This window comes from Typopeltis vanoorti, chromosome 14 (genome assembly GCF_054136105.1).
Source record: "Typopeltis vanoorti isolate ZY-2024b chromosome 14, IOZ_Tvanoo_1.0, whole genome shotgun sequence".
Taxonomy (NCBI): domain Eukaryota; kingdom Metazoa; phylum Arthropoda; class Arachnida; order Uropygi; family Thelyphonidae; genus Typopeltis; species Typopeltis vanoorti.
This window is the reverse complement of record NC_143562.1, coordinates 98,834,634-98,861,792: the sequence shown is the minus strand read 5'-3', so window position 1 is coordinate 98,861,792 and position 27,159 is coordinate 98,834,634. Positions and strand designations below refer to the sequence as shown.

General features: G+C 34.2%; 1 protein-coding gene across 1 annotated transcript in view; it reads right to left on the bottom strand.

Annotated features, from left to right (window-relative positions):
- Idh3a (isocitrate dehydrogenase [NAD] subunit alpha, mitochondrial) overlaps positions 1-27,159 on the bottom strand; it is a 187,401-nt gene that overhangs the window by 143,515 nt on the left and 16,727 nt on the right. The window contains exon 3 of the mRNA XM_090403633.1: positions 17,513-17,685. Coding sequence (XP_090259759.1) covers positions 17,513-17,685 — 173 coding nt within the window. The remainder of the gene's footprint in view (positions 1-17,512; positions 17,686-27,159) is intronic.

Genomic DNA, 27,159 nt, shown 5'->3' with positions numbered 1-27,159 from the left:
GATTCCAAAGATATTATTGTTACTGCTAATGATAAAGGTTGGATAAATTCCGAGGTAATGAAATTTTGGTGGGAGAATGTGTGATGAAAGAGAAAAAGGACATTTTTCAACCCAAAATCTTTGTTAGTGTTGGATTCATGTAGGGCACACACGACAGCAGAAGTTAAAATAATTGTAGGTATTCCAAATTGGCCGTCATTCCAGGTGGTTTAACAAAAAAAAAAAAAAAAAAAAACTCCAACCACTTGATCTTGCAGTAAATAAACCATTCAACGACAATTTGCGGACTAAATGGGAAGACTGGATGATGAATGGCATCCACGAATATAACAAAACAGGGCAGATGAAAAGAACGTCATATAAAGATATAGTTACGTGGATTGTAGAAAGTTGGGCTGCTGTAAGTGAAAATTGTGTTAGAAATGGTTTCATTAAAGCACAAGGGAATGCAGTGGTGTCCGGTGACAACTGGATTATGAAGCTGCAGAAATACCAAACGAAAATTTTAACGCAATTGATTCTTTCTATATTGAGTCTGATGAACAATTTTTTGGATTTGAATAGCGTAATATTCAATAAATATTAAGTAATACTTCTACCTTAGTTTTGTTATTACATTTGATTTACCTCTCATACCTTTCAAATGTATACCACTCATGTTCATTTTTAATAAATTTAGACTTTTTTGTATAGATAAAGCGCGTTATCTATCAAAAAATATGGTAATTCCCACTCAAAAAAGATTGCAAACCTATAGTCCATTAGTACTGTGGTGGACTAAGGATTTTTTAAATTATATTTTTAAATTTCATTTATTTTTTAATATTTATTTTTATTTATTATAATTTTTTTTCATCATCAGGAAAACCAGATCTAGAGACAAAATGGAACAGAGGTCTCAAAGAAATAAATATGCACCAAAAAATGATGGTGATGATTAAAAAAAAAAAAATTGTCTGGAAACATGATGCCAGTGTAAATAATTAACATATACTCACATTAACCATACATAATTTAGAGAACATAATACACAATTTACAAACAACAAAAAAAAAATACTATTGGTGTGGTGGGTGGTATATGTGTGTTGATAGTAGTAGTCCATTTGAAGAATTAAGAGAGACAGTAAGTGGTGCTTACTGGAATAGTGTGTCCTCTCACAATTATTCTTTAGATTCCTTATAGGTGTCACATAATAGTAACAGCAGTATCTACATGTGAAGGAACTAGAAAATTTATCGGACTGAAACAATGGAAAACGACCAAGTAAGGATAAAGGTAACCGATTAGGAATCTCGGACATTTTAAAAGTAGCCACATGGAATGTGCAAAGCATAATAATAATAAAGGAATCAGAATTAGTAAAACAACTAAAAACAGTGATAACAGAAACAAAAAAAGAAATTAAACGGAACAGAAGATATAGATGGTTTTACTATACTATATAGTGGAGTGGACCAACATATCAGAGCTTCTAGTGGTGTGGCCATTTTAATTGATAATAAATGGAAAAATTGAATACAAAAGTACAATTTTGTAAATGATTAGATTATAACAGTTAAATTAAAAACAAATAAAAGCTACTTAACTATCATAGGAGTATATGCTCCTGAAGAAGACAGAAAGAGGATTCCCTAACAGTTTTATGAAGAACTACAATCTCGGTTAAATAAATATAATAAAAATGACTATATATTAATAGCAGGAGACCTTAACCTTCCAACCGGCCGGTGTGGATGAAATAGTCAACACTCCCTAGCTTTTTTCATGGATCAAAACTTCGTCGGTATTCTGCCTTTTATCATGCCATTACCTTCCTCCACCGTTAATCTCGTTACGGCTATTCTATAGCCATTAGTGGATTATCTGTTGCTGAGTGACCTTTGCGTCCCCTCCCCCTGTCTTTACCTCTATTGTGTTGCTTAGAATTTCATTTACTCTCCTAAGTTATTTGACCTTTCTTGCCTCTAAAATGATTTATTGTGTTTCTTCCCAAAAATTGAAACGAATTTCACATATGAGAAAAAAATCAATCCTGAAATGACAACTGATCAGCTTTTGCAATGAATCTGTTCAGTGATAGTAACTTTGGTGTATTTTATTCTACAAATCAGTGCACCCGAAGAGTTGCACTGGTTGTTCTTTCACTTTACGTATAATAATTGAATAATTTATTTTTCGAATTTTCAAATGTTTGCTTTGTAAATATTATGTCAAATATTTATATTTTAAAATAATATTTATTGAAATAAGTATGTCCTTTTGCTTTCGTTTCTAGCCAAATAGCATTATATGGATCATCACATTGCAGTTTTAGAAACGATTTTTTGTTATTCATAAAGACAAAATAAAAAAAAAATGTTAAAATGCAAAATTGCATTACTCGGTTTCTGATTGTGTCTTTTTGGTATCAAAAATTTATATCCAATGAAATTTAGCAGTGATTCTTCGCCTTCGTCTTTTATTTATTTATTTGTATTATGCATATTACGATAATATCTAGTGCCTAACCTCGTGGATATGTTGAAAATTTAATGTGAAAAATATCATATACGGAATGATTCAAATTTTTTGCTCATTTTTGAAGATTTTCTAATGCTTCCCCCCCCTCCTTATCCTCTCCTGGAACTCAATTGCATAACTACTCTAAATTTCTGTACAGATTTGAAAGATTTTCTAGACAGCATTCAAAATCAATTACTTCATTTTACCATTTTGACAATAGATATACGGCAATCAGATTGTATCGTGAAGCTTCTAATTCTGTTCTATTTATTTGCAATCTAAAACCAGCTGTTCTGCTGTCCGCTGAAATTATGTGAAATTTTAGAAATAATATGCTATATTTTCACCATGCAAAATTGTTTATATGCATACCACACAAAAGAAAGTTCAGTAGTATTATTTTTGTTTGTTTTTCTTTAAAAAAAATCTAAATATTACTTCTACTGCTGGAAGCTATTTCTGAAATAATCTACGTCTTATAAATACTTGGTAATATCCTCTTAGGTGGAGGAAAAGCTGAAGGATTATTACTCTCAGCTATTGAGAAAGAAAGGGGAGAACACTAAAGTCGCACTAAATTGCCTCAAGCTGTAGTGCAGAATACACCAAGAATGTCTTGTTTTCTTTTCGATTGTTGATTACAGATATCCTAACAGAAATGCTGACATTTCGTTTACATGCTTATACATTATTTATGCCGAAATAATTTCTTAATTTATAATAATCAATTTCACTTTTATTATCGAAAAATTATAAATTATTTCATACAATTATCTTGAAAAAGAGGATTTGAATTATTTTAAAAGAAAAGGTGCATATGCGTTTCATAATCTTTTTGGGTGGGAGGGGGGTATATACCTAATCAATCTGCGGATATTTCAGATAATTTATTTCATAAATCGTTCGCAAGACAACTGTTACAAACGTAAATCACTTGGGGAACATACCCATTCATTTTAGTGTAAAATAGTAGCAAAGGTTCAGTTACTTTAGATATCTAATCTAGAAGAAAATGTTATGTCTGCTGAGATTAGAATCTTACGTGAATATTTTTTCTGACATGATTTCTCTATTCGTTATAATGTAACCAATTTCCAGATTTTTTCCCTCCTACAGACTTCATGTTTATGCAGTGATTTCTTCTTTGTACTACAAGAAAAAAAAATCAGATAACAGAAGAAAAATTTGTAGTATTGTCTTTTCCACTGGCTGAATTTACAATGTTCTTTGTTTGTGTTTTGAAGAGAAAGTGCAAATGACTTTTTTCTTACTATTTTTGCCATTATAACATCTCATATAATTATAAGAGTGACATTTTACTGTTTTTCTCCCACACAAGAAACAGAAATAAGGTAGTAATAATATTGTTGATTCTGCCAAACTCCATTGTAGCAGAAATTTTTATTACAAAACTTTGTAATATATATATATATATATATATATATATATATCTCCGAAACAAGAAATTTGGAACCCATATCACATCAATGTTGAGTGTTGGCAAGGTGAAAATGTTCCCGTTATTATTTATATATTTCATTTATTAACTAGGGGGGCTATACCCAACCCCCCTGTGTTCCGGTATGGTAGGCCAGTTCTCCTTCAATTGTGATAACTCGAAAGGGGGTCCCGCCCCTGAATTCTGATGACTCGAATTTTGAAGACTCGACACTCATGGTAGCCCCTGACTTTCAAAACGTTTCGAAAAACATGACATAAAAAGGCTTATCATTATATATATGTGTATATATATATATATATTAGGATAACCAAGTTATTTTATAAACTTGGCTATTTTTACCAAGTTTATAAAATAACGACTTTCCCTCGCTGCTAAGCTCGGATTTCTCCCTTCGATAGCTTTCCTGAAGCCAGATCTGGAGGCATATCTCGCCTTTCCAGTTATTTTGAAATTTATAACCAAGTTTATAAAATAACTTGGTTATCCTAATATACAATATCCCCAAGTTAAAAAAAAAAAAAAAAAACGTTATTACATCTATCTACTATCTATCTATATATATATATATATATATATAGATAGATAGATAGATGGGCTGGCAATTTGGGATTTAGCCGACCAAATTGTATTCTTATTGGTTAAACCAAAATAGAAAATGATGGTACAACATGACAAAATTTCATGCCGGCTGGGGCATGTTAAACCAAAATAGAAAATGATGGTACAACATGACAAAATTTCATGCCGGCTGGGGCGTCGCCCGGTTAAACAAGGCCCCCGTTGTTTTCGCCAGGGAACCAGGGCGAACAGCGAAAAGTCAGCTACTGGAACAAATCTGAAAACAAACCCCAACTCAATATCACCAGAGTTAAAGATCGGTACTATCAATGTAAGAAGCCTGAATGGCAAAGAAATGGAGCTAGCTGAGGAATTAGATAAGTACCAGATCGACATAATAGGGGTGACTGAAACAAAAAAGACCAAAACTGGTGAGATCTTTCTGAGCAATAAATACAAAATGTTATATTCAGGCAATGACAATCAAGGAAAAGAAGGAGTAGCCATAGTATTCAACACAAAATACGAGGCTAATCTTCTTGAATGGCAGTCAGTCTCAAGTAGAGTAATGTGGGCAAATATGAGAATGGGGAACTGGACAATGAGACTTATTTGTGCCTATGGTCCCACAGAAGGTTCTACTAAGGTAGAAGTGGAGGAATTTTTTGAGGCTTTAGAAAAAGTAACTGACACAATGAAAAAGGAAAAGTTGGTCCTTGTTGGGGATCTAAATAGCAGAGTAGGAAATGATTGTGAGACATACAAAAATATTTTGGGAAAATTTGGAGAAAAGAGCAAAGCTAATAATAATGGCAAATATCTGCTGGATTTCTGCTCAGGACATGGACTTGTAATTACTAACACCATGTTCCAACATAAAAATGTGCACAAATTCACATGGAGAAAAAGAGGCTAGGAATAAGAAAAGTCTCATTGACTATGTTATTGTTGATAGTGATGTTTTCTCCCTGATGCAGGACACCAGAGTGTACAGAGGATTTGAAATTGGAAGTGATCAATATTTAGTCTTGAGCAGGATAAAATTGAATTTCATATTGAAAAGAAAAACATGTAAGAAAGTTTTAAAGCGGATAAAAGTTGAGCAGCTCTCAGATGTGAACTGTAGACTAAAATACACAAAGATTATTGAAAAAAAAATGAAAGAGTTTGAGAACAGGAATCAAACCTTGGAGATTCAGTGGCAAACTCTGAAGAAAACATTGATTGATTCTGCCAGAGAGGCATGTGGTGAGGTTGTGTGCAAGGATAAAAAAATCAAAACTCCCTGGTGGACACAGGAAGTTAAAGAGGCAGTGAAGGAAAAGAAAGCTAATCAAAAGTTCCTGGCAAATAAGTCAGGTTTTACTCTTACAGAATACAGAAACAAATGTAAGAAAGCTAAACAGTGTGTAAAACTAGCTAAACAAAAGTCATGGGAGGCTATATTCTTGCCAAAGTGACCAAAAGTCACTTTGGCAAGAATATAGAAAATAAATATCAAGAAGGTGGCAAAATATTCTGGAGGTTGTTGAAGAAGCTTAGGAATGGAGGAAAGAGTGCTGTAAAAGGAATTAGAGATGATAAAGGTGACATGAAAACAGGAGAAAAAGATATCCTTGAAGTATGGAGTAATTACTTTGAAAAATTGCTAAATGAAACAAGCAGTGATGACAGCACAGTGATAAAAAACACTGACCAGGCATGCAGTCAGGAATACATATCCATACTTGAAGTAGAAAAAGCCATCAAAGGCTTGAAATGTGGAAAGGCAGGAGGAGTAGATGATATTCGACCAGAAATGCTGAAGCATGGTGGTATAAGAGTCTTACAGTGGCTGCACTGCATAGTTCAGAAAGCCTGCACAGAGGGACGAATTCCTGATGATTGGATTAGAGCTCTCATAGTACACATATATAAAAAGGGAAATAAAACTGAATGTGAGAATTACAGAGGTATTTCCCTACTGAGTGTTCCTGGCAAGATCTATGCAAGTATACTTGAGAAACGGTTGAGAAGAATTGTGGAAGAAAAGCTTGGTGAAGAACAAGCTGGATTCAGGCCAAATAGAGGTTGTCAGGATCAGATCTTCACTTTACGACAAATAGTCGAGAAAGCATGGGAATATAACAAAGATCTGTATTTAAGTTTTGTCGATTTGGAAAAGGCATATGACAAGGTGCCAAGAGAGAAGCTATTCAATACGCTGCAGTTATATGGTGTCAATGGGGCATTATATCAAGCAATACTTAGTCTTTATTTGAGTTGTAAGTCAGCAGTTAGAATTGAAAGAAGTACAGGAAGATGGTTTAATGTTAAATGTGGTGTGAGACAAGGATGTACATTATCCCCTCTGTTATTCATTATCTATATGGATCACATTATGAAGGAATGTGGTATTAAACCTGATATCAAAATTGGAGATGTTAATGTCAGCTCTTTGCTTTATGCGGATGATGTTATACTTCTAAATAAATCCGCTACAAACCTGCAAGATTCTCTGACTAAATTGAATAGCTGTTGTAATAGATATGGTATGAAGGTCAGCAATAAAAAGACAAAAACAATGAAAATAGGCAGAATCATTGAAAATGTCAACTGTGTTGTGAATGGAGAACCTGTGGAACAAGTAAAACATTTCAGCTACTTAGGCATGATTTTTACTGAAGATGGTAAATTAAATATAGAAATAGACAACAGAATCAGCAAAGCTGGTATGGTGGGTAGTCAATTGAATAAATTCATATGGAATAAAAAAGAAATTAGTCCGAAAACTAAATTAGCTGTATACAAGACAGTGTTCAAACCAGTTTTAACTTATGGATCTGAGAGCTGGGTCATAAGTAAAACACTTGACCAAAGACTAGAGACCGCAGATATGAGAGTCCTGAGAAAGATTAGAGGCGTGAACAGATGGCATCAATGGCAATATCATATTAAAAATGAGGATATTAGGAAAGAACTTGACATTGTCAGCATCCAGGAATGTGTTAGCAGAGCTAATCTCAGGTGGTATGGTCACTTAAATAGAATGGGAGGGGAAAGATTAGCAAAACAAGTGTTCTCTGCCAGGTTGGCAGGAAAACGACCCAGAGGAAGACCAAGATATAGGTGGATTGATACGGTACAAAGTGCCTTAGACGATAGAAATATAAGATCTGATAATGTTGGAGTCTTGACAAGTAACAGAGTGATTTGGAGGAAAATTGTAGATAGGAAGTTAGTAATGATGTAATTTTTTCATGTAGTACTGTCATATCCTGTACACCCCTTGAGGGTACATGGCAGGAATTTTATGATGATGATGATGATGATGATATATATATATATATATATATATATATATATATATATATATATATATATATATAGGGTAGATTTTATTTCATTATTTTTTATTGTTTTGGTGAAATACTTTACCTGGAATACTCTTTCCAGTTCCTCTTATATTTTATTCCTTCGAAAATATCATTCTGTGTCATAAAAAGAACTTAAAAATTAGCCTTCAAGATGAAAAAAGAAACAGTACATTTGGGTATCCCTCTATCAATATTTGTAGTCCTGAAAAGGACTGTTTTGATGGCCTTGAAAACAAACATTCTTTATTTCATACTGTTCAGAATTTAAAATTCTTGAACAGTGTGGAACATCTTGAAGCAAGGGTAAACACACTAAGCAGTTTTACACTCAGGGCACCAGATTTTTGTTTCTTTTCTGATATTTTTTTTATTACATACATAGCATTTGCGTGCAGGTTTTTTTTTATTAGCCGTTGGTGGTAGATTTTCGGGATAATGGTTGGAGTTAGCAGCGTTCAACCTCAGATGTCTGGCAGGATATCCTGTTTTTCTGCTTGCTGAAGAAGGCGCATGTGCATGCAGCAATGCTTTTGCAATTTCTATTCTGTATTCTAGATATGTTATGGTAGACAAACATTTTTTCTTGTGCAGGAGGAAACTGTTCCAAATAACAAAATCCAATACATGTCCAAACACTTTTTTGTAATATTTTTATGCTGTTTCCTCATTACAGAGTAGAATGATAGCTGCTGATCGCACCTGTCGACTTCACCCATAGTGTCGTTGTATGCACACACAGCAATGGGTTTTTCTTTCTTCAAACCATGCTTCTCCACGGATTCCGTTGATGGATTGTGCAGGGAAGACAGCAGAAAAACATCTCTTTTGTCTTTCCAACGTAGTGGAAAGACAAAATGATGAGACTGAAAGACTGAAATACTTCATGAAAGACTTTCCCTCGCTGATAAGCTCGGATTTCCCCCTTCGATAGCTTTCCTGGAGCCAGATCTGGAGGCATATCTCGCCTTTTTGCATTTACAGTACCATAACTATCTGTACGATGCTGTAAAAGCAAATCAGCGAGTTCAGGACACATATAGTAATTATCCATTGTAATGCAGTAACCTTTCCCCAGTAAAGGGTCTAGTAACTGCATTACTGCACACATCAACAAGGGGAGATCCGAATATTTATCATGCTCGATTACAGTTTGCTTTCCCGTATAAGGTTTGAAATCCCAAAGATATCCACTTTCCGATTCGCAAAGCATAAAAAATTTTACTCCATACTTCGCTTTCTTTTTGGGAATATACTGCTTACATTTCAGTCTACCTTTGAATGGCATAAGGCTTTCATCGATACTCAAGTCTCTCTCAGGAATGTAGACTGATCTACATTTCTGACGGATTTTCATCAGAAAATCATAAATTTTGTTGAGGACTGGGCAAGGATGTGTTGCCTGATCGTATTCCTCGTTATTCTGAAAATGCAAATACTTCATGATGAGACTGAATTGTTTTTCAGTCATAACATCACGAAACATTGGCGTGTTCAGAATCCAGTCTGTAGACCAATACATTTCGAGAGCGGGCTTTTTCACGATACCTTGTGCAATCAAGAGTGCTATAAATGTAAGGAGCATGTTGATATCTATTGGGCTCCAAAGTTTACTGCGAGAATGCAGACTGTACTCAACTTGCTGATGTTGTTGGCAAGCATAAAGGTTAGTCTGTTCCACTATGAAGGAAAGAATATCATCGTCTAAAAATAGACGGAAAGAACTTAAAATATTACTGGAGTCAAAGTCTTCAGTAATTCCTGGCTTACCTATGAAGGGAAACCGTGGACAAGCTGGTGTACGTTCAGTGGCGATCACCCATTTTCTGCACGAAGACATATCTAAAGTACAGGCAGAATCGCTATCTTCAGAGCTAGAAAGATTTCTCTCCTCATCGGTAGAACAAGAGCTGCTCGAAAGGCGAAGGCTCCAACTTTTCTGCATCCCACGAAGTTTTCTTTTCTTACCATGAGTGTCACTGCTACTGCTGCTGCTTGCCATCTTGTAAATGAATTGTGTCTTGAATATACTTACTAATTATTCTTTTCTGCCCAGCTCAAAGCTAATGGAGATTACTAACCTCCCACTGAGAAACAGAACAATAGAACATGCAGCACACTAAAGAGCCTCAAGCAATATCTGAATATTTTACAGGCAGAAATTTCTTGTTTGGTTTTTCACTTTATTCTGATATTGCATTTGAAGGATGACAGTGCTTTCAAATATTAATTTCGCCTATATCCGAATATCACATAATTTCCTGATTTATAATTTGCTAATTTATAATAATCACCACATAGTTTCAGTATCGAAAAATTAAAGTTATGTGGAACAATTACTAGAGAAAAATAACGAATTAAATAAAAACTGTACCTATGTTTCATAACAGTTTTCGGGTGTGTGATAGTGATACAACGGGGGGGGTTAAACTATCAGAGGCGAAATAAAGTTCAATTCTATTGTGAAAGGAAATGAAATTTCACATTTGATCTACATATTTTGAATGATAAAAATAAGCAAATTATCACTTACTTTAAAAATTGGAGAATAAAATATCTGAATTATGCAGAAAATATTAATCATAACTGTTAATTTCATTTTGTAATGACCAATTCTACAAGGAAACCAAGATTGTGTACAAAGAACAGTAAATTACTATACAACATGAAGAAAAAATTTAGTGATATGATTAAAGAATTTCATGTTATTCTCTATAAAGCAAAGTTGCTCCAGCATGTCCTAAAGAAAATCTGTGAAGTATTATTCGCTTTCGATGGTTTTGTGCAAAAATAAAAATAATATAAACTGGAACGTCGGCAGCCAGTTTTATTTTCTTTTTTTTAAAAGAATATTTCAAATAATTATCGTGAATTAATTTCTTCGAGAACAAAGAAAAATCATTTGACTAGTAAGCGATTAGAAAAAAATTAGCGCAAAAAAAATAAAAATTTAAATTGGTTCTCCAAGGTAAGGCAATATTTAAGTGAAGAAATTATGCAAGATCTTTATTTTGCCCAGACATTAAAATTGTATTATACAATAAAAAGAGAAAACAAAAATATAAATAATTTCTCTATTTTATTCTATCCTATATAACTAAAATCCAGTTACCCAGCATGGAAAAAGGAAGTGCGTTTCTTGTTATAGGCAACTGCAGCTACGAACGCGAAATAATCCGATTAACCATTCTCTTCAGCGTGAGGGCTTATCACACCTTCTAATGGACATGACAGTCAAATTGCACTTCTTATCCAGGTTCTTTCAACAGGTGGGCTGAAGCATATCCATATTTAGCTGGACGTCTATAGACGTCCTAGCCGGTAGAAAGGTTAAAGCAAGAGTTGAAAATAATCCAATCTCAAATGTCTTAGGAAAACATGGAGAAATTTCCATGAATAACAATGGTCAAGAACAATTAGACTTGTGTACTTTCAACAATTTTAAAATAACTAATACTTTTTTGAAAAAAAAATAATATAAATAAATATACTAGGAATGGAAAAGGAACAAGATCTGTAATTGATTATATCATTACTAATTAGAAACTAGCTCCATGAGTGAGAGATGTACATGTTCACAGAGGAAGTGAAATTTTTTCATATTATTACTTAGTAGTCTCTAAAATAGAAATACTAGCAAAATGAAGGAAGGAAGAAAAAAAAACAAGAAATAGAACAAGATACAAAGTATATCTATTACAGGGAGGAAGCATTAGAATGCTATATGATTCACAATTAACAGATTATCTAAAAGAAGTCCAAAGTGGTGAAGGTATGGAAGAAGAACGGAAAACTTTAATAAAGATCGTCCATAAAGCAGCCTCTGAAGTACTTGGAAAGAAAAATAAACTATTAAAAAGAAAAACATTAAAAATCTGGAATACAGATATAGAAAATGCAATAAAAGAAAAACAAATATGGCATACAAATCATTCCTTCAAAAACATACAAAGGAAACAGAAGAAATATATAAAAACAAAAGAAATATAGCTAAAACCATAGTACAGAAAGCTCACCGCGATTCTTGATACAGATTTATTAATAGAATAGAAGCCATACATGGAAGACAAGACACAGCCTACAAAATATTAAGGAAATTAAACAATGAAGAAAGAGATACAGCACAAATCAACATAATACAAGAGAAACAATAGAACATTATAAAAATTTATGGAATGACCCAAATTAAATAACAGAAAATAATAATGAAGAAATCAGTACTGATATCAATAAAATTGGAACAATTAAAGGAATCAATAAAGGTATCAAAAAATAGAAAATCAAACAGATTAAATGGCATAAATACAGAGCTTTGGAAATGTGGTGTAATATTTACAAGAATATTTACAACACAGATTCTTAAAAATAATAAATAACTGGAGGAAATGTGAGGTTTTCATTAGATTGTTGAAAGCTGGGGTTATATCTATATTTAAGAAAGGCGACAAAGATGATTATTGAAATCACAGAGGAAAATTTATTAAATACAGGTAACAAAATTTATAGTAAAATCCTGAATAAAAGACCAAGAAATATTGCAAACAATCTTCTCTCAGAAGAACAAACTGGTTTCAGACATGAAAGATCATGTATTGACAATATTCATGTGTTAAAACAAATTATTGAAAAAAGATGAGAATTTAATTTAGAGACTCATATGATCTTTACAGATTATGAGAAAGCTTTTGATAAAATACACATATTTCATTGTATGGAATATAAAAAACACCAAGGATATCCATTACATTTAGTACAAGCTATACAGTTTTTATAAAGATACAAAAATACAGTTACAGTTGGGTAACAAATTAACAGAAGAGATTGAAATAAATCAGGGTATCAGACACGGATGCAGCTTATCTCCAACTCTATTCAATATATATTTATTATTATTATTATTATACAGGTATCTAATATATATTTATTATTATTATTATTATACAGGTATCTCCCTGGAGTCAGAAAACTCATCGATATATATATATATTGATCAGATTATTAAAATATGAAAACAATAATAAAACAAGGTATCCAGTTAACTAGAAGAACTTATCAATACAATGCTATATGCAGATGATCAGATTATATTACAAGATGATGAAGTTGACATTCAAAAATCAGTTTATGAATTAAACAAAATAAGCAGCCAACAATACAATTTAAAAGTCACACAAAAAAAAACAAGTCATGGCATTTAAAGGTTGAGACTGTATTAGATCAAAATTAGTTATGGAATATAAAATAATAGAACAGATGACACAGTTTAATTATTTAGGCTGCATAATAACATATCTAAAAGATAAAGATATAGATAAGGGTCAAAGCTGTATAACTGAGAGGAGACCTCCACATAGCCTTTAAAGGGATGCATAGAACCAACCAGGGCTTCTGACCTAATGTCCAATCCTCACCTTCTTGTGGTGCACCCTGTTGGGTATCTACCTGAATACTGAACGAACGAGAATGGGCTGGCAATTTGACAACAAAATTTCATGCTGGATGGGGCGTCACCCAGTTAAACAAGGTCCCCATTGCTTTCGCCAGGGAACCAGAGCAAACAGCAAAAAGTCAGCTACTGGAACAAATTTGAAAGTACACCTCAACTCAACGTCACCAGAGTTAAAGATCGGTACTATCAACATAAGAAGCCTGAATGGCAAAGAAATGGAGCTAGCTGAGGAATTAGATAAGTACCAGATTGACATAATAGGGGTGACTGAAACAAAAAAGACAAAAACTGGTGAGATCTGTCTGAGCGATAAATACAAAATGTTACTAATTATATGAATAGCCAAAGGCTTCAATTTGGTGACATGAACTAATTTAAGTTAAGGGATGTTACATTCCATATTGTTTCTTAGCCAAATATAGAAACAATATGGGATGTAATATATCTTAACTAATAAATACAAAATGTTATATTCAGGAAATGACAATCAAGGAAAAGAAGAAGCAGCCATAGTATTCAACACTAAATACGAGGCTAATCTTCTTGAATGGCAGGCAGTCTCAAGTAGAGTGATGTGGGCTAATATCAGAATGGGGAATTGGACAATGAGACTTATTTGTGCCTTGGTCCCACAGAAGGTTCTACTAAGGTAGAAGTGGAGGAATTTTTTGATGCTTTAGAAAAAGCAACTGTCACAATGAAAAAGGAAAAGTTGGTCCTTCTTGGGGATCTAAATAGCAGAGTAGGAAATGATTGTCAGACATACAAAAATATTTTGGGAAAATTTGGAGAAAAGAGCAAAGCTAATAATAATGGTAAATACCTGTTGGATTTCTGCTCAGGACATGGATTGGTTATTACTAACACCATGTTCCAACATAAAACTGTGCACAAATTCACATAGAGAGAAGAGTCAAGGCATAAGAAAAGTCTCATTGACTATGTTATTTATAGTGATGTTAGTTGATAGTGATGTTTTCTGCCTGGTGCAGGACACCAGAGTGTACAGAGGATTTGAAATTGGAAGTGATCACTATTTAGTCCTGAACAGGATAAAATTGAATTTCATATTGAAAAGAATAACATTTAAGAAAGTTTTAAAGCAAATAAAAGTTAAGCAGTTCTCAGATGTGAACTGTAGACAAAAATACACAAAGATTATTGAAGAAAAAAATGAAAGAATTTGAGAATAGGAACCAAACCTTGGAGATTCAGTGGCAAGCCTCGAAGAAAACCCTGATTGATTCAGCCAGAGAGGCATTTGGTGAGATAGTCTGCAAGGACAGAAAAATCAGAACTCCATGGTGGACATAGGAAGTTCAAGAGGGAGTGAAGGAAATGAAGAAAGCATATCAAAAGTTAATGGCAAATAAGTCAGCTTTTGCTCTTAGAGAATACAGAGACAAAAAACTAGCTAAACAAAAGTCACGGGAGGACTTTGGCAAGAACACAGAAAATAAATATCAAAAAGGTGGTAAGATATTCTGGAGGTTGTTGAAGAAGTTAGAAATGGAGGAAAAAGTGCGTAAAAGGAGTTAGAGATGATAAAGGTGACATGAAAACGGGAGAAAAAGATATCCTTGAAGTATGAAGTAATTACTTTGAAAAATTGCTAAATAAAACAAGCAGTGATAGCAGAGTTGTATCACTGCTTGAGGGTAAAAAACATTCAACAGGCATGCAGTCAGGAATACATATCCATACTTGAAGTAGAAAAAGCCATCAAAGGCTTGAAATGTGGAAAAGCAGGAGTGGATGATATTTGACCAGAAATGCTGAAGTATGGTGGTATAGGTCTTACAGTGGCTGCACTGCATGCATAGTTCAGAAAGCCTGGACAGAGGGACGAATTTCCGATGATTGGAGTAGAGCTCTCATAGTAGCCATATATAAAAAGGGAAATAAAACTCAATGTGAGAATTACAGAGGTATTTCCCTACTGAGTGTTCCTGGTAAGATATATGCAAGTATACTTGAGAAACGGTTGAGAAGAATTGTGAAGAAAAGCTTGGTGAAGAACAAGCTGGATTCAGGTCAAATAGAGGCTGTCAGGATCAGATCTTCACTTTACGACAAATAGTTGAGAAAGCATATGAATATAACAAAGATCTGTTTTTAAGTTTTGTCGATCTGGAAAAGTCATATGACAAGGTGCCAAGAGAGAAGCTATTCAATACGCTAGTTATATGGTGTCAATGGGGCATTATATCAAGCAATACTTTGACTTTATTTGAGTTGTAAGTCAGCAGAATTGAAGGAAGTACAAGAAGATGGTTTAATGTTAAATCTGGTGTGAGACAAGGATGTACATTATCCCCTCTGTTATTCATTATCTATATAGATCACATAATGAAGGAAAGTGGTATTAAACATGATATCAGAATTGGTGATGTTAATGTCAACTCTTTGCTTTATGCAGACGATGTTATATTTCTAAATAAATCCACTACAAGTTTGCAAGATTCCCTGACTAAATTGAGTAACTGTTGTAACAGATATGGTATGAATGTCAGCATTAAAAAGACAAAGACAATGAAAATAGGTAGAATTGTTGAAAATGTCAACTGTGTTGCAAACGAGGAATCTGTGGAACAAGTAAAACATTTCAGCTACTTAGTCGCAATTTTTAGTGAAGATTGTAAATTAAATATGAAAATAGACAACAGAATCAACAAAGCTGGTATGGTAGGAAGTCAATTGAATAAATTCATATGGAATAAGAGAGAAATTAGTCATAACACTAAATTAGCTGTATACAAGAGTGTTCAAACTAGTTTTAACTTATGGATCTGAGAGTTCGGTCAGAAGTAAAACACTTGACCAAAGACTAGAGTCCGCAGATATGAGAGTCCTGAGAAAGAGAGGCATGAACAGATGGCATCAATGGCAATATCATATTAAAAATGAGGATATTAGGAAAAAATTTGACATTGTCAGCATCCAGGAATGCATTAGCAGAGCTAATCTCAGGTGGTATAGTCACTTGAACAGAATGGTTGAGGAAAGATTGGCAAAACAAGTGTTCTCTGCCAGGTTGGCAGGAAAACGACCCAGAGGAAGACCAAGATATAGGTGGATTGATACGGTACAAAGTGCCTTAGATGATAGAAACAAGATCTGATAATGTTGGAGTCTTGACAAGTAACAGACTGATTTGGAGGAAAATTGTAGATAGGAAGTTAGTAATCATGTAAATTTTTCATGTAGTACTATCATATCCTGTACACCCCTTGAGGGTACATGTCAGGAATTTGATGATGATGATGATGATAAAAAAATAAAGAAATTTCAGAAAATCTGTAGAACAATTAAAAGGATACTAAATAAAAAAACAAGATGAGGAACTGAACTAAAATTTTACAAAGTAATGGCCACTCCCACTCTCTTATATGGTTCAGAAACCCGGACTGTTAAAAAGAAAGATTAAAGTAAAATACAAACTGCAGAGATGAGGTTTTTAAAAGCAATAAAAGGATGCACAAAATTGGACCATATAGGAAATGAAGACATCAGAAAAGGGCTAGATATTTATAAAGTAAATAAAAAGATCAAGGAATATAGAGAGAAATGGAAAGCACATCTTTTTAGGATAGAAAGATATCGGCTACCAAAAGAAGTGGATAGATACAGACCAAAGAGAAAAAAGAGAGAGAGAGAGAGACCAGTGGTAAGATGGAAAGACCAGTGAAGCCAGAAGAGGCAAATGACTAATCCCTGAAGAGAAGAATGAAGAGCCAGTGATAAAATTGTAAGGTACTACTATGTGCACTCAGAAAAAGGATAATAAATTTTAAAAGCAACTATGGAATCACTTGATTATTAATTAATGCTCAAAAAATAATATAAATAACTATCATTTAAAATTTTAAAGAATTATTTTTTGTCTAAATTTTAATCAAAAACCAATCAAAATGATCATGAAAAATTATATTCCATTAGAAAAATAATGGTGTTGCTAGTCTGGCTGAATTCCTCTTAAGTGACAGATTCACTTAGCTATTGTTCAATTAAAATGAAAAACTTGCAAACATTTTTCAAAAACATATCAGTGTATACGCTTGATGATTACAATAAGATGTTAGAACTGGTCAGAATAAAACACACCGAGACCCACAAACAATAAGTAATTAACAAAATATTTTTCAGCCTGAAGAAAAAATTTTAAAAAAATAATAAATCACTTACTGACGCAAAGCAAGATTTAAAGAACGGTGACCTTTACCAATTGGTGTTTCTAAGGGACCCTTAAGGCCAATTTTATTTTTATTGATAGAGTCAATAGCTCTCTGAGGTATCCCAAATTTACCATCTGGCCCTTTGACTGGGGTTACATCTTCCACCTCCCATTGAACTGGCACCTAAAGTTATCAAATAGGAAAAAGAACATTAAGAATCATAAATTCAGAACTAATATCTAATATAGGAGAGAAACTTTACACATCTAGATGCTTTTGATTGCTTATATAAAGTAAACTTAAAATGATAAAGGAGAACAACGGATTTGAGTTTTTCTTTCAACAAATTAATGCATACAATTACATTCCTGCAGTTTTGTACTGTAGCATTCTTAATGTGCTGCACCAAGGCACAACATCTATAAAATGGTGCCAAAAATGCACAAAAAAAAAAGAACATCAACAAGAATAAGATGATATCAAAGAGGATACTGAAAATAATTTAACTTCCAAAATTGCAAGGTTACAGCAGATTATTAAACAGATGACATGAGAATTACAGAACGAATGGTGTTTAGAGGAACACAAGGAGAAGAAAAAAGTTTAAGCAGCAAAATGGAAAACAATAAAGCATGGAATCAGGTAAGTAAAGATGACTGTAAAAAGAAATGTGTTATTTCATCTCATCATAAAACATGCCATAGATGAGTGGGTTATACCTTCAAGCTTTCTCAAAACAAAAATTAAAATCATAGTAGACATACAATTGAAAGACAGAAAAGCAAAGCAAAAGAGATCATAATTCTAATAGGTACAAACGACTAGCAATAAATTCAGTATGGGAGAGGATATATGAGGAAAGTGAAAATCGTAAATATATTACCTGATATGATAGAAATGAATTACAAAGATGGCAAACAATTCAATGCGTAGACTGTTTAGAAGGAATGGATGACAGTTTTTGGATGTGTAGAGTGAGTCTGAGAGAAGAATGAATTTATATAAGAATCACAGCCTCCACTTAAATGCATTTGGCATCAGGAGTCTTGATAAATTACTAATTGGTATGAAAGTTATTATGGGAGGAATGGTGAGGAACTGTGTGTAAGAGTGACAATGTTATGGAAGTATGTTAATGATGGGAATGGGTATTATTATGGAAGTGATTATGAGGAGAAAACAATGTCTGCATAAGTAAAGCACTAGATAAGAACAAAGATCTCCAAGTTGTCCAATTGTGTCAAGCAGATTATAGACAAGAATATACAAAATATCATGCAGGTAATTCATTATATGTGTACACGAATGCTGAGCGTATCAGAAACAGACATACCAACTAGTATCGAGTGAAGGGTACAGTATTTTTAGGAAGAATAGACAGGATAGGAGAGGGGGGGTGCTGCAAATTATAACTTGAATTCAATTAGAGTTGAGACCTATGACTGCAATTAACAGTTTTTCATGTAGCAGTGAGTTTGCAACCACCTAGTGTGAGGTGGAGTCTAACAAGATCAAATCCATAGTAGGATGTTGTTATAGACCTAGTGGACTATTTGCTAGTGATGAAGAAATTCATTAACAAATAAAGCTGATGGGCGAGAAAGAAGTAATCATAATGGGGGACTTTAATTATCTGAACATTGATTAGGTACAGCGGCAGATCAAGCAAGTATCGGACCTGACGGTCACCAAGGGCCCCGAGCTCCAAAACTTCCACTACAACTTTGTCTGATCATGAACTTTCAAAAAACCACGTTATCTATGGTTTTTTATATCTTCAACTTTGAAAAGTTGAAGATATAAAATACAGATTTACAAATTTTTGCATCAGGCTGAAAGAGAAATGACAACTTTTTCAAATGTAGAAATTATTAAAAAAATTTTTTGGACTATTCCTGTTTCCAATTCATCAGGAGAAAGATCTTTCTCTGTCTAAAAAAGGGTAAAAAAACTACCTAAGAAGTATGATGTCAGAAGAAAGGTTAAACAGTATGGTGCTATTGCTTGACATTATTATGAAGAAAAATTTATTGCAGCAATGTTTTGAAATTAAAATACTAAATTAAATATCATGTGTGTTTAATTTTTTGCTATAGTGAAGCCCTATATATCAGAGTTATATATATATATATATGATTGTGGAAAGACATACTATGGCCAGACTGCTAAATCCATCCTTCTACGCTTGGAAGAACACCGTAGAGATATCTCCTATAACAGGACTAAAGCCAGTGCTCTCTCTAGCCACGTTCTCTTTTCAGTTAACTCAGACGAAGGTCGCCAACACATTGTGAACTGGACTCAAACTTCTAACATCCATGTGTGCTATGATGAGCTCGAGAGAAAGATTGTCGAATCTAGAGAAATTTCTCTAGATTCTTCTCATATCAATAACAGCCTAAGTTTCAATCTGACCTAGGTAAAATGCGGTAAACTCTTGATTCCGCACGTTAACGAAGCAAATCAGTTAATCTACAGATTAGGGTTATGTGCACATTAACGGCTTTCGAGCTTTAGTGGTAACATATATATTTCATTATATAGAATTCATTATATATATATATATATATATAAGCACTTTTTATGGACTCTGTAAATTGTACCACCAGGGGGCCCCCAGTCGGCTTAATCCATCCCTGCCCTGATTAGGTAAGCTGTGAAATCTCACAAGAAGAATGAAAACTGAATTTATTGAGATGTTGCAAGACAACTTCCTCAAGCAGCATGTGACAGAAGGAACTCAAGTTCAAAGAGTGTTAGATCTGATTATAGTGTAAAGAGGATTTTAGTTAAAGATCTAGCTATTCTGCCTCCAGTTAATGACAACAATTACGTAGTACACACTTCGGAAATGAATAAGTATATGAGTATTCCATTCATAAAAGAATTCATGCTAAATTGCAAAGCAGGAAATTATGACCACTCGAGAATCATGTGAGGTTCTGTGTAATGGTATCAGTTGTTGAATGGGAAGGGTATCGACAGTGCATGGGAAGTATCCCTAGAGTTTAAAGAATAAACAAGGTACTAATGAAATGTATGCGTAATCTTATTAAGCAAGAGATTCATAAGAAAGAGGTGGTTTGAAAAGAAACTGTATGCATAAGGATGATGTCAGTTATGAAAATCATACCAGAAGAGTCGCAACTGTTGTATGGAAAGCTAAGTCTAAGTATGAAAAAGTGGCTCTGCAAGCTAAAAACAACCCAAAAGAATACTATCGTTATGCTGCAAGTAAAAGAAAGAATGAATATGAAAGAATAACTACTGAATGCAGATAGTGCAGAAAAGATTGTTCAACTTGAGTGGCTAATTTGCAAAAAGTTATCAACCTAGTGTATGCAACATTCAACTCATCACTACCTCTTCACTGTATGAAGAGGAAGTGATAAAACTGTTGCACAAACTGAATTCTGCAATAAGGACGGATGGGATATCAGCATGGATACTAAGAGTGTTCCTACGAAAGTGGCTATTTCTTTGACCAGGCTACATAATTTGAGTCTCAGAACAGGGAAGATTTTACAAAAGTATAAAGAGTGTATAGTAATCCCATTGCACAAGGATGGTGCAAAGACTGATGTATCCAACTATTGGCCTATCAGTATCTCTGAGGTGGTGGTGAAGATTTTGGAAAAGTTGGTTAAGGCTCACATATAGAAATGGATTGAAGAAAAAACTATATACTTTTACGATTACAAATTTTAAATACAAACATATTAATTTTATAAAATAAAAATATTAATTAAATACAATAACAAATTATAAATTTTACAAGAAACTATAATAATTTATAGTTATTTTAACTTGGTAAACCCATGCTGTTCATTGCAAAACACTTTGCAATGAACAACCAAGGGAAGGTCATATTTGAGCAACTTGCTCATTTTCTATGATATTACCATTGAGTTAGAGAAGGGGAATGGATACACCATGATACTTTTGCATTTTGCTAAGACTTTTGACAAAATACAACATGAAAGAAAGTTGCTTAAATTGGAGAATATTGGATTGGATTATAAAATATTGACATGGATAAGAGAATGGCTGACTGACAGATATCAAAAAATCATATATGGGGATACGCTTCTGCAAGATTTAATTTAACCAGTTCTGTTCCACAAGGATGAGTCCTTGGTCCATTGTTACTTAATCTGTACATTAATGACATTGGGAAGGATTTGACATGTAACATACAGTTATTTGCTGATGATGTAAATATAGGTAGTGTAATCAGGAGTGCTGCTGATATGCAGCACTTCAGAATAATTTGAATGGGATGTAATTGTGAGCTTGTGAAAATGGCTATCTGTTCAATGTTAACAAATGTCAAGTCATGCATGCTGGTGTGATTAGATATCCAATGTCAAATTATACTGGTGGGATTATGCTAGCTGATCAGGCTAGGAATCTTGAAGTTTAGCAGACAGGAAACTGAAGTTCAAGGGCCATATGGCTAAGATTGCAAATACAACTCAGAGAATAATTGCAATGCTGAAAGGAACCTTGATATGTAAAGATAAGGAAGCCATTTTGCATCTTTACAAGGCCTCGATAAGCCCTCACTTGGACTATTGAATGAAGGCGTGGTCTCCTGATTTCTGTGGTGATTCTGCTAAAAATGATGGCAGGATTGTGGAATGCTGATTATGAAGACAGATTGAGAATTTGTAGATTGCAGACACTAGCAAACAGGAAAAAGAGGGATTATATGATTCAGATTTGCAAACTTCTGGTAGTATTATTAAATCATAGGCAACTCTGACTCCCACTGACGAGACCTCAATAAAGGTCAAAAGCGGTATGGGTTTTGACCTGCAATAAGGAGTCTGTAACACTCCTTATTGCAGAATTCAGTTTGTGCAACAGTTTTATCTTGGTACCGTTGCCTTTAATGCATAGCATCATACATCTCCGTAAGGGGATGTGCTTTACATTAAAGGAAAAATACTAAGGAAAGTGATCAGGGCTTAATCCACCTTTACCATGAGTTGCCTCAGACTTGCACTACGTGCAGGTGCAAACTTGACTTACTTGTCTGTTTGCTCACTTGGGAAATAGGATTAAAAACCAAGTTATATAAAATTACTTGGTATCTTGAATATATATAGACACCCACCCAATCACACATACATATTGCTCTGTGTAACACCCATTTATATCATATAATTATGGTGTTTTGAATAGCTTTTGTATGGAATCTTATTATATAACTTTTTCCACAAGAAATTATTATTATTATTAATAAGAGAGTCCTCCAAGGAGTCAGGGGCTCATCAAGGGAGGTAACATGCTAAACAAACCAGCTATCATACTTATTCAATTCATTCACACTGCTTGCACTCACAACTTCCAATGGCAATCCATTCCATTATCACACCACCCTATGAGAGAAAAATCTAGCCCTCACCTCCTTCTTAGCAGCATTCATTCTCAGCTTCCAGGAATGCCCTCTTGTCCTTTCCTCACCAGCCATAAATTGAAAAATTCCATCAATTGAAATTCTGTATGACCCTTTCAGAAGTTTGTTAGTCTCAATCAATATCACCCCTCTTTCTACAGTTTCCTAGTGTCTGCAGTCTACAAATTCTCAATCTGTCTTCATAACCAGTATTCCACAATCCTGATATCATTTTTAAACTCTCCTTCGACTCTCTCCAATATATCAGAATCACAATGGAAAACAGGAAACCAGACCTGTGCACAATATTCCAAATGAGATCTTATCAAGGACTTGTAAAGAGGCAAAATGACATCTTTATCTTTACATGTGAACACTCATTTCAGCAATGCAATTATCTTTGGAGTTGTATTTGCAATCTTTACTATATGGCCCATGAAGTCAACTTACTATCCACTAACACTCCAAGATCTCTAGCCTTATCAGTTTCTTCTAGCATAATCCTACCAATATAATATTGGTGGGATACCACCAATATTACATTTACTGACATTGAACTGACATCCATTTTCCCATGCCTGCAATCCCAGCCTATTCAAATCATTCTGCAAGTACTGCATATCAGCAGCATTCCTGATTACCTCTATTTCTGCATCATTTGACAAACAACATACAGCAAATAGCTGTATGTTGTTTGTCAAATCCTTCCCTATAACAGTGGACCAAGCACTGATCCTTGTGATACACCACTAGTTACCTTAAATCTTGCTGACTCACATCCCCTGTATGCCAATTTTTGATATCTGCCAGTCAGCCATCCTCTTATCCACGCTAATATTCTATAACACAAACTCATATTCTACAATTTATACAACAATCTACCATGCTGTATTCTGTCAAAAGCCGTAGCAAAATCCAAAAGTATCATGGCATCTAGTTCAATGATAATACTGTTACAGAATGTGAGCAAGTTGCTAAAACATGACCTTCCCTTAGTAAACCCATGTTGCTCATTGCAAAATAGAGATTCACTGTCAACCTACTTCTGAATGCAAGCCCTAACCAATTTTTCCTAAATCTTCACCACCACTCCTGAGATACTAATTGGTCGATAGTTGGATACATGGGTCTTTGTACCACCCTTATGCAATGGAATTACCATATATTCTTTCCATTCCTGCGGAATCTTCCCTGTTCTGAAAATCATATTAAACAGCCAGATCAAAGGAAGAGTCAATTCAGCAGACCACTCTTTTAGCACATGTGCTAATATCCCATCATTCCCTATTGCTGAATTCTTATTCAGTTTGTGCAACAGCTCTAATACCTCGTCCTCATACACATTCTTAAATATTCATTGTTTCTTTTACTTGCAGTACGATAGAATTCTGGTGGGTTGTTTTTAGCAAGCAGAGCCAGTTTCTTTTCATACTCAGTTTTCATACTTTCAATACAACGGTTGCGCCTATTCTAGCGTGCTGCTTATAATTTTCATAATGCACATCATCCTTATGTACATGGTATTCCTTCCACATAATCTTTTTTTTTTTTTTTTTACGAATCTCTTGCTTAATACGATTACACATCCATTTGACTTCTACTCTATTTATTCTTCAAATTCTTGGGACACATTCTGATATCGCATTGTTTAAGTATTGTTTCAATGCTTCCCATGCAGTGTCAGTATTTTTCCCATCAGAACAAAGCAGGAAATCATAATTTCCTGCTTTGTTCTGAATAGAACATCATCATCATCATCAAATTCCTGCCGTGTACCCAAGTGGTGTACAGGATATGACAGTACTACATGAAAAAATTACATCATTACTAACTTCCTATCTACAATTTTCCTCCAAATCAGTCTGTTACTTGTCAAGACTCCAACATTATCAGATCTTATATTTCTATAGTCTAAGGCACTTTGTACCGTATCAATCCACCTATATCTTGGTCTTCCTCTGGGTCGTTTTCCTGCCAACCTGGCAGAGAACACTTGTTTTGCTAATCTTTCCTCTCCCATTCTATTTAAGTGACCATACCATCTGAGATTAGCTCTGCTAACGCATTCCTGGATGCTGACAATGTCAAGTTCTTTCCTAATATCCTCATTTTTAATATGATATTGCCATTGATGCCATCTGTTCACGCCTCTAATCTTTCTCAGGACTCTCATATCTGCGGTCTCTAGTCTTTGGTCAAGTGTTTTACTTCTGACCCAGCTTTCAGATCCATAAGTTAAAATTGGTTTGAACACAGTCTTGTATACAGCTAATTTGGTGTTCCGACTAATTTCTTTCTTATTCCATATGAATTTATTCAATTGACTTCCCACGATACCAGCTTTGCTGATTCTGTTGTCTATTTCTATATTTAGTTTACCATCTTCAGTAAAAATTGTGCCTAAGTAGCTGAAATGTTTTACTTGTTCCACAGGTTCTCCATTCACAACACAGTTGACATTTTCAATGATTCTGCCTATTTTCATTGTCTTTGTCTTTTATTGCTGACCTTCATACCATATCTATTACAACAGCTATTCAATTTAGTCAGAGAATCTTGCAGACTTGTAGCGGATTTATTTAGAAGTATAACATCATTCGCATAAAGCAAAGAGCTGACATTAACATCTCCAATTTTGATATCAGGTTTAATACCACTTTCCTTCATAATGTGATCCATATAGATAATGAATAACAGAGGGGATAATGTACATCCTTGTCTCACACCAGATTTAACATTAAACCATCTTCCTGTACTTCCTTCAATTCTAACTGCTGACTCACAACTCAAATAAAGACTAAGTATTGCTTGATATAATGCCCCATTGACACCATATAACTGCAGCGTATTGAATAGCTTCTCTCTTGGCACCTTGTCATATGCCTTTTCCAAATCGACAAAACTTAAATACAGATCTTTGTTATATTCCCATGCTTTCTCGACTATTTGTCGTAAAGTGAAGATCTGATCCTGACAACCTCTATTTGGCCTGAATCCAGCTTGTTCTTCACCAAGCTTTTCTTCCACAATTCTTCTCAACCGTTTCTCAAGTATACTTGCATAGATCTTGCCAGGAACACTCAGTAGGGAAATACCTCTGTAATTCTCACATTCAGTTTTATTTCCCTTTTTATATATGGGTACTATGAGAGCTCTACTCCAATCATCGGGAATTCATCCCTCTGTCCAGGCTTTCTGAACTATGCAGTGCAGCCACTGTAAGACTCTTATACCACCATACTTCAGCATTTCTGGTCGAATATCTACTCCTGCTGCCTTTCCACATTTCAAGCCTTTGATGGCTTTTTCTACTTCAAGTATGGAAATGTATTCCTGACTGCATGCCTGGTCAGTGTTTTTTATCACTGTGCTGTCATCACTGCTTGTTTCATTTAGCAGTTTTTCAAAGTAACTACTCCATACTTCAAGGATATCTTTTTCTCCTGTTTTCATTTCAGCTTTATCATCTCTAATTCCTTTTACAGCACTCTTTCCTCCATTCCTAAGCTTCTTCAACAACCTCCAGAATATTTTGCCACCTTCTTGATATTTATTTTCTATATTCTTGCCAAAGTCCTCCCATGACTTTTGTTTAGCTAGTTTTACACACTGTTTAGCTTTCTTACATTTGTCTCTGTATTCTGTAAGAGTAAAAGCTGACTTATTTGCCAGGAACTTTTGATATGCTTTCTTCTTTTCCTTCACTGCCTCTTTAACTTCCTGTGTCCACCAGGGAGTTCTGATTTTTTTATCTTTGCACACAACCTCACCACATGCCTCTCAGGCAGAATCAATCAATGTTTCCTTCAGAGTTTGCCACTGAATCTCCAAGGTTTGATTCCTGTTCTCAAACTCTTTCATTTTCTTTTCAATAATATTTCTGTATTTTAGTCTACAGTTTACATCTGAGATCTGCTCAACTTTTATTCGCTTTAAAACTTTCTTACATGTTATTCTTTTCAATATGAAATTCAATTTTATCCTGCTCAAGACTAAATAGTGATCACTTCCAATTTCAAATCCTCTGTACACTCTGGTGTCCTGCACCAGGATAGAACACCCTGAATAGAACATTCATATACTTAATCAAGTAAATACTACATGATCACTGTTACCAACTGGAGGCAGAATAGTAATGCCTTTAACTGAAACACCCTCTGACACTATAATCAAATTACAGTATAATAATGATAGTACTACATGAAAAATTTACACCATTACATAATCAGTTACGATTACTAACTCTGATGAACAAT